Source organism: Poromitra crassiceps, assembly GCF_964638095.1.
Source record: "Poromitra crassiceps genome assembly, chromosome: 1".
NCBI lineage: Eukaryota > Metazoa > Chordata > Actinopteri > Beryciformes > Melamphaidae > Poromitra > Poromitra crassiceps.
Genome location: NC_139623.1, coordinates 74,903,482 through 74,910,977, shown reverse-complemented (window position 1 = coordinate 74,910,977; position 7,496 = coordinate 74,903,482). Strand labels below are relative to the sequence as shown.

The following is a 7,496-nucleotide window of genomic DNA, read 5'->3' as shown; positions in this document are numbered from 1 at the left end:
TGTTTATGACCTTCCCTCTGCTGCAGCAGTATGTGTACAGGAGGTTGTGGTTGCAGCTCAGCGGTGAGCCTTACTCCTTTGAGAGGAACAACATCCACTGTGCAGACAACTCAACCAACCTGACCTCCACACATATGGTAAGGAAACAGAGAAGGGTGAAAGACCAGGGGGCGTCATGGAAGCCAAAATTCTGAGGGGGGCCACATTCAGTGGCGACCAAAGGTCGCCGGCTAAACATTTTCGGCGGCGACCTAAGGTCTGAATAGATCTGCAATGATTCAATCAATCTGCCCAGATAAAATGTGCTGAATCCATTCCCCAGCAAGCACGGATTAACCCAGACGAATCGAGAGAGCCCAATAGGGGCCAACACAAGTCATATCATGATGAGTCAGATCTGGCCCAGAGTATCATTGTATCACTATCCAACTGACTTCACTCACCACTGAAATATCCATGAGGATAACTAAATGGTTGCAATCAATATCAAATAAATCACGTATTACTCAGTCTGGTGTATTCTTATCCAAAGTCTGACTGATCAGCACTTGTGGAACAATCTGCGCTGATTAACAAACTGTTTATTCGTGGACAGTGTTGGGCAAGTTACTTTCAAAATGTAATATACTACACATTACTAGTTACATTCATTTGAAAGTAATAAGTTACTTTACAATATTACTTTCTGTGTAGAGTAACTCGTTACTTATTACACTACTTTTGCATTACTTTCACTGTAATAACAGCAGTAGCAGAATGACATCGCCGCCCCGGAACCGTCCCAAACAATAATTTAAACCGTCTTGAAGTCAGTGTAAACCATCCAAGATTCTAAATCTTATCCTTTTCCTTTGTTATTGTCATCTATAGTGGTTATTTGCATGATAACACACAATTTGATTAGGAAATGATTGTATCTTTATTTAAATATGTGCTTTGATTAAAAAGAATGTAACTCAATTTGTAACTTGTGTTACTTGACAAAGTAACTGGTATAATATTACTGAAATCCTATTTGTAATAAGTTATATTACTGAGTTACTGCTAAAAGTAATATATTACATGCAATATGTTACTTTTGTAATGAGTTACCACCAACACTGTTCGTGGAGGTGGGACTATGACGAGATCAATTCCAATCAATTGAGATGCCTCGCAGCAGTCTTTCAGAAAGACTCGCCCACAGCTCAGCTGCTGCGTGGCCTCGCCTGCCCTATTGTCGCGTGCGCAATGTCTCCCTGTCTCTCTCCCTCAGTCTTTCTCCCCCTCAGTCTCTCCCCCCACTCTCCCTCTCCCTCAGTCTCTCTCCCTCTTGTGTGTTTGTGTGTGTGTGTGTGTGTGTGTGTGTGTGTCACCGATGAAATCATCAGTCATGTCACAATGATGTCACAATGCCTATGTATGACATCACTGATGACACCATCAGTGATAGTATGACATAATTGATGACATCAGTGATGACATAGGTAATTAGGGCAATCACCTAATAAAAGAATCCGGCTCCGCATGCACGGGTGCTGTTTACACCTCCTGAAAGTTTCAGCCCGATCGCATGTAAAACGGCATAGCTGTGGCCGGACAAAATTCTTGAAACAAACAGACAAAAAAAAAAACAGACACAGTCCACATTGCCAAATAATATATAGATAGATAGATTCGGACGATAGCATAAATAGGCCAACACTGATATTTAACGAGTTATTGTAACATCAGTCGGTTAATGCTTTGTTGTGCTTTTTTCTGTTAACCACAAATCTTTTTCTTTCAATTCTAAGCTCTTGTTTTCCTGATTTTCTCACTTCCATCACCCTCACATTCCCTTGCAGGAGGTCCAGAAGGAGGCATCTCTCTTCCTTCTGAAAATTGAGCTGTGTTTGCTCCTCCCCAGCCTGCTCTCCTCCCCTCTCCTGGTCTCCTACAGTGACATCCGGGGCAGAAAGGCCGCCATAGTGCCCTCTCTGCTGGGAAGCTTGCTGTTCACCTCGTGCTACTCTGTCATCAGCGGCCTGAACCTCAACCTGAGCTACCTGTTCGGAGCTGCTCTCATCAGCGGGGCCCTGGGCGGCCCTGAGGCACTGATCGGGGGTTGCTTTGCTTATGTTGCTGACCGGTGTGAACAAGGGATTTCACAGCGTAGAGATAATAAGCATGAGGAGGAGAGTGACAGTGGATATGAGGAGAGGAGAGCGACAAGCAGCAAAGGTAACAGGACAGACCTTACTAGTAGAGATAGAAATGGCAGGGCTCGCACCGTGCACATGGCGGGTCTGGACATGATCCTGGGGCTCCTGGCTGGCGTGGCGGCTCTTTCGACTGGTTTCTTCATCCACGCCGCAGGGTTCACCTGGCCAGGCCTGACCGCCACCCTGCTGCACCTCCTCAACTTGGCCTACGTGCTCTGTGTCCTGCGAGAGTCCCTGAAGCCTCCCTCATCTTTATCGTCCTTGTCTTCGTCGTTGTCATCATCGAGTTTTTCACCGAAGAAGGATGGCAGATCCTGTCTTCCCAAAAGAGGACCGCTGATTCGTCAGCTGCAGGGAGTTTATCTGATGTTTGCATCTGGAAGTCGAAGAAGAAATTCTGTTCTGGGGCTGATGCTGGCAGCCTTTGCTTTGTATAAGGTGAGTGAAAGATACATTGAGTCCCATATTCATGTATCCATTCAATAGTGCTGCTATTTTATAATCCATAAAAGATGGATTTGAATGAATGATCTCTCTTTGTGTCTCTCTCAGGTGTCCATGTTGGGTGGTCTGTCCATCTTCCTCCTGTATCAGCTGAGAAAACCTCTGTGTTGGAGTGAGGTGTTGACTGGCTATGGTGCAGCATTGACAGACACAGTCATCTATGTGGGCAGCTTTGTAGGCGTCTGGATCCTCTCCCGCTGTCTCAGAGACACACACATGGTGCTGCTGGGCATGCTGTCTGTCAGCACCGGCCTGCTGATGGCTGCGTTCGCAAATAGCACACTCTACATGTTCCTGGGTGAGTGTGTGTGTGCTGGCTTGTGTATGTGTAACAGATGTGAACAATGACGACTCTGCGTTGTGTTTCCAGCATTTATTCGCTCTCTGTAGAAGACATGGAAGAAGGCAAGGATCATGAGTTGCCTTCTGCTCTCTGCTGTGCATCTCCTCATCAATGCCAGAAGCAATGTCTCTAGAATTATTTCTTTTGTTACAGTACAGTAGACTTCAATAATCAAGAGCTATTAAAATATGCCATAAACATTTTATTTTCTTTGTTCTAAATTCAACAATTATCATTCTCAATGTTCCTCTTCAAAACAAGTCACATTTAACCATGAAAACCCGTAAAAGTATTACAAAAGTATGAACAGTGCCACCAAGTGGACGAAATAAAAAGGTGCATTGGGGGGGGGGTAGATAAATAAGACAACGAAAATGATAGTTACAGCAATGAAATGCATACCTGTAGAAGACATGGAAGAAGGCAAGAAGCATGAGTTGCCTTCTGCTCTCTGCTGTGCATCTCTAAACATGTAAAACAGCAGCATGTTTACACGTGAAACTAGTACCTTACGTTACATTGGTCACATGACGAAATGGCCGCTAGTGTGTGTTTAAACAGTCTACAAACTTAGATTAGTGTCCCAAATAATACACAACAACTACACAACATAAAACTACTAACAGTAAACAACATCCACCAAAGGCTACTGCACAGTTGGTTAGTTTCTTTTAGAAAGAAAACAAGGAAATAGCACGGGAGCATTCACAACACAACTTACCCTCATCAATGCCAGAAGCAATGTGAGGGTAGGGGAGGGGCTACGGAAAGTCAAGAGGCACAGAAGAGGCGATATCCAGAAGGTTACTTCTACAGGAAACATTGGCAAAGTAAATTAATACAAATAACTCATAGAGATAAAATTCACAAATACTCAACAGAGTCATTAAATGAAAATAAGATTCGCAGATACAACATGAAAATAATAATTGATAAAGTGTATTTTTAACTCTGTTACATATGCAAAGAGCGCACTCTACATGTTCCTGGGTGAGTGTGTATGTGCTGGCTTGTGTATGCAAAGAGCACACTCTACATGTTCCTGGGTGAGTGTGTATGTCAGTGGTTCCCAAACTTAGGGTTGCGACCCTAAGTGGGGTCACCTGGAATTCAAATAGGGTCACCTGAAATGTCTTTAAAAAAAATACAAAAAAAAATACACCACACACAATTTAACATTACCGAAGATGATTAGGGTCACTTGCGATTTTTTTTGTTTTTGTTTTTTTTGTTTAAAGTGATCATCTTTAAGATTTGAGTTGTGTTCTCTTTGGTGACACCTATGGTGGTGTGCGTTAATTGCAGGTGAGATCCAAACAGTGTAATGTCACATAATGTCACTATATACTGCAAAGACTTAATCCAAATGGACATAGCCTTAATCAACATTGTGAGTGACTCTTTAAAATCTTTTAGATTATAACTTTAAATCAGGATTCTGAGAATAAAGACAGAATTCTCAGATTAAAGTCAGAATTCTGCGGGGGGAAAGAAGCATATAACATCACTGACGATGTCACTGATTATATTATCGATGGTCTACCTACCGGAATTTGAAATGTCTCCGGTCCCTAGATTTTTGTGACATCAAAATGGGGTCACAACACAAGCCAAAAAAGTTTGGGAACCCCTGGTGTATGTGCTGGCTTATGTATGCATGGAAAAGGATATATACGTTAGCACCATCCACTGAAGCTAATAATGCAGTCATCTAGCTTATTAAGGCGTTCTGTTCCCTCTCTGGTGTGCTGGACAGTGAGGCTGCCTTTGGTCCTGTCTGGCATGCCGCCTGCTGTTCTCAGGTCCATGATGTCAAGGGCAGTACTGAGCTCCGAACAGGGTAAGGTTTCACCCCATATGTCATAGCCATTAACATGTCATTGAATAAGCAGTAATGGGAAGAAAGTAAATATTTATTTACATAAAGCACCCCTCAGAACCGAAAGTGCGTCACAGAAAAAAGTAAAACAATAATACAAAAATAACTATTTATTACTTATTTTTGCATAATTGCATCTCACTCAGCTTTCTTTAATTTTTCTCGTCTGTAATTGTGAAAATTAAATTAGAGGTAGAGCTGTGACATAAGGATTTGAATAATAATCCATTGAATGCAATACATATTGAATAATAATGCATTGAATAATGCATTGAATAACAATACATTTGGAATAACACATAACAAGTGCATAATTATCAGGGTGCCTTGTTGAATTGGTGCTGACTCTTTCTCATCTACTTGTTGATTTTGTATCCATTTTGATTACTTAACAAATATTTTGTCCATTTCCTTTTGTAAAGAGAGACAACTTCATAAAAACGTGTATTTCTTTTCAGTAGAAAACACACAAACTGCTGTAGAAGTACTCATTGCAGTTTTAAAATTTTAAATCAACCGTTCCTCCCCCATCCTTTTTAGGTGCAATGTTTGCATGTATTTCATTTGTGGAGATGTTGAGTACGATTGTGGCGCTGATGGTGTTCAACAGCATATACCGTGCCTCCGTTTCCTGGTTCTCTGGGCTCAGCTTCCTGCTAGCCTCATGCCTCGTCATCATTCCTGCTCTTCTCATTGGGTGAGTCTGGTCACTCCCATTCTCACTGGATAAGGATGAATACACACTATTGAATTGTGATCAGATGCTCAAAGGCAGTCCATACTCATATCAATAATCATATCAATCAATAGATTTTCACTTGAATCTAGTCTGCAATTTTCTTTCTACTGTTGAACTCTTATTCTACCAAGGGAGATAGGCAGATCTATTCATGTTTATGTAATTTTAGTTCATAACAGCATATTGATTATTTTTAAAGAGATGTATTTGAAATGCTAGTTCAACTAGTAGAAAATCACCCTGTGTATGATGTTTTCTCCAGAGTTCTAATGTACTTGGATCCGGAGGAGAAGGAGCCGGAGGAGATGATCAGGCTTACAGCTGAGGAGGATAATCTAGACACATACTGCCGTTGAGGGACACTAAACCAGATCCAATGGGAATCTACCTCATCTTCCCTTGTTGCTTCATGTATACCTTCTCAATTGGACTTCATATTACTTTAGTCCTGTTGGTACTGGACTACTCTACTGCTAGTCTCGCAGGCCAGCCTCCCCTCCCTTCCGTGAGAGTCGTCTCAGAAACAGACAACTGGGATAAGCCCTCCCCTGCTCTACAGCTGCTCCCCATTGGAGCGACTGTTTCAGTCGCTGCCGGTCGTGCCGTATGTCCGCTCCCGGCTTATTACAAGCTCTGTCATTGGCTCCGACCACATCAATCAGAGCGGCTTCCGCTCCCTCCTCCCTGTGTGTCGCTCTAAATAGTGCCCTGCCGCCAGGCCCGTATCCAGAGTTTGGAAATAGGGGAGGTCCAGCAAGGGGAGGCGGATTTGAGTCCCCCCCCCCTTTTTTTTGCCATATTTAGATATTTAGAGTAATATATCATTTTAAATACAAAAAAATTGGTAACCCTTTATTTTACAGGTACCCTAGTTACATATGAACTATTTGTAATTACACATGAACACCAAATGTAATTACACAGTAATTACCAATAGTTCTAAATTACGTTCATATGTAGTTACATTGTAACAGACCTGTAAAATGGAGTGAGTCTGTTCAACTGTAGTTCATATGTAGTTACATTGTAACAGACCTGTAAAATGGAGTGTTCAACTGTAGTTCATATGTAGTTACATTGTAACAGACCTGTAAAATGGAGTGAGTCTGTTCAACTGTAGTTCATATGTAGTTACATTGTAACAGACCTGTAAAGTGGAGTGAGACCGTTCAACTGTAGTTCATATGTACAGTAGTTACATGGTACCGGACCTGTAAAGTGGAGTGAGTCTGTTCAACTGTAGTTCATATGTAGTTACATGGTACCGGACCTGTAAAGTGGAGTGAGTCTTTTCAACTGTAGGTCATATGTAGTTACATGGTACCGGACCTGTAAAGAAGCTCCCGGCTGGGACAGAGATTGCTAAAACCCAGTGGTGGATTTGAACCACTGAACTTCTGATTGCAAAGCAGGCGGCTTTAACCACTCAGCCACAAGGGCTTTCCAGTTTTCATGGTGGAGTTTAAGAGGATAACTGTATGTCAGTCAGATGTAGTTGCTGTCACTTCATAGCTTTGTTATTATACACAGAGACTTGGGGGAAAATATTGATACTTTATTTAGTTGTAGGTATGATTTTGTCCAGAATTCCCATACAAAAATTCTAATAAAAGTATTGTAGGTATAGAGGTAACAGTGAAACTATAATCAAAATAGCCATTCTTCTACATTGTAATTGTTAGCTTATTGTAAATGAGTAATTTCCCCATCAATTTCCCAATTTCTCAATTTGTTGGGGACCCAGTCGAAGCCCCTCAAAGACCCCTTTGGTCACCAGACCCCCGGATCATCTCTCCCCACACAGTCACACTGCAGAAATGCATTCACATTAATCAATACTGCCTGTCT

General features: G+C 41.9%; 1 protein-coding gene across 1 annotated transcript in view; it reads left to right on the top strand.

Annotated features, from left to right (window-relative positions):
• The window catches only part of LOC310794999 (lysosomal proton-coupled steroid conjugate and bile acid symporter SLC46A3-like), a gene marked incomplete at both ends in the record, with an annotated part of 9,273 nt that extends 3,663 nt beyond the window's left edge, over positions 1-5,610 (top strand). Inside the window, 5 exons of the mRNA XM_083657021.1 lie at positions 1-137; positions 1,827-2,621; positions 2,736-2,985; positions 4,787-4,870; positions 5,450-5,610. The exon at positions 1-137 is cut by the window's left edge and continues 59 nt beyond it. Coding sequence (XP_083513147.1) covers positions 1-137; positions 1,827-2,621; positions 2,736-2,985; positions 4,787-4,870; positions 5,450-5,610 — 1,427 coding nt within the window. The remainder of the gene's footprint in view (positions 138-1,826; positions 2,622-2,735; positions 2,986-4,786; positions 4,871-5,449) is intronic.
• Between the last annotated feature and the right edge of the window lie 1,886 nt (positions 5,611-7,496).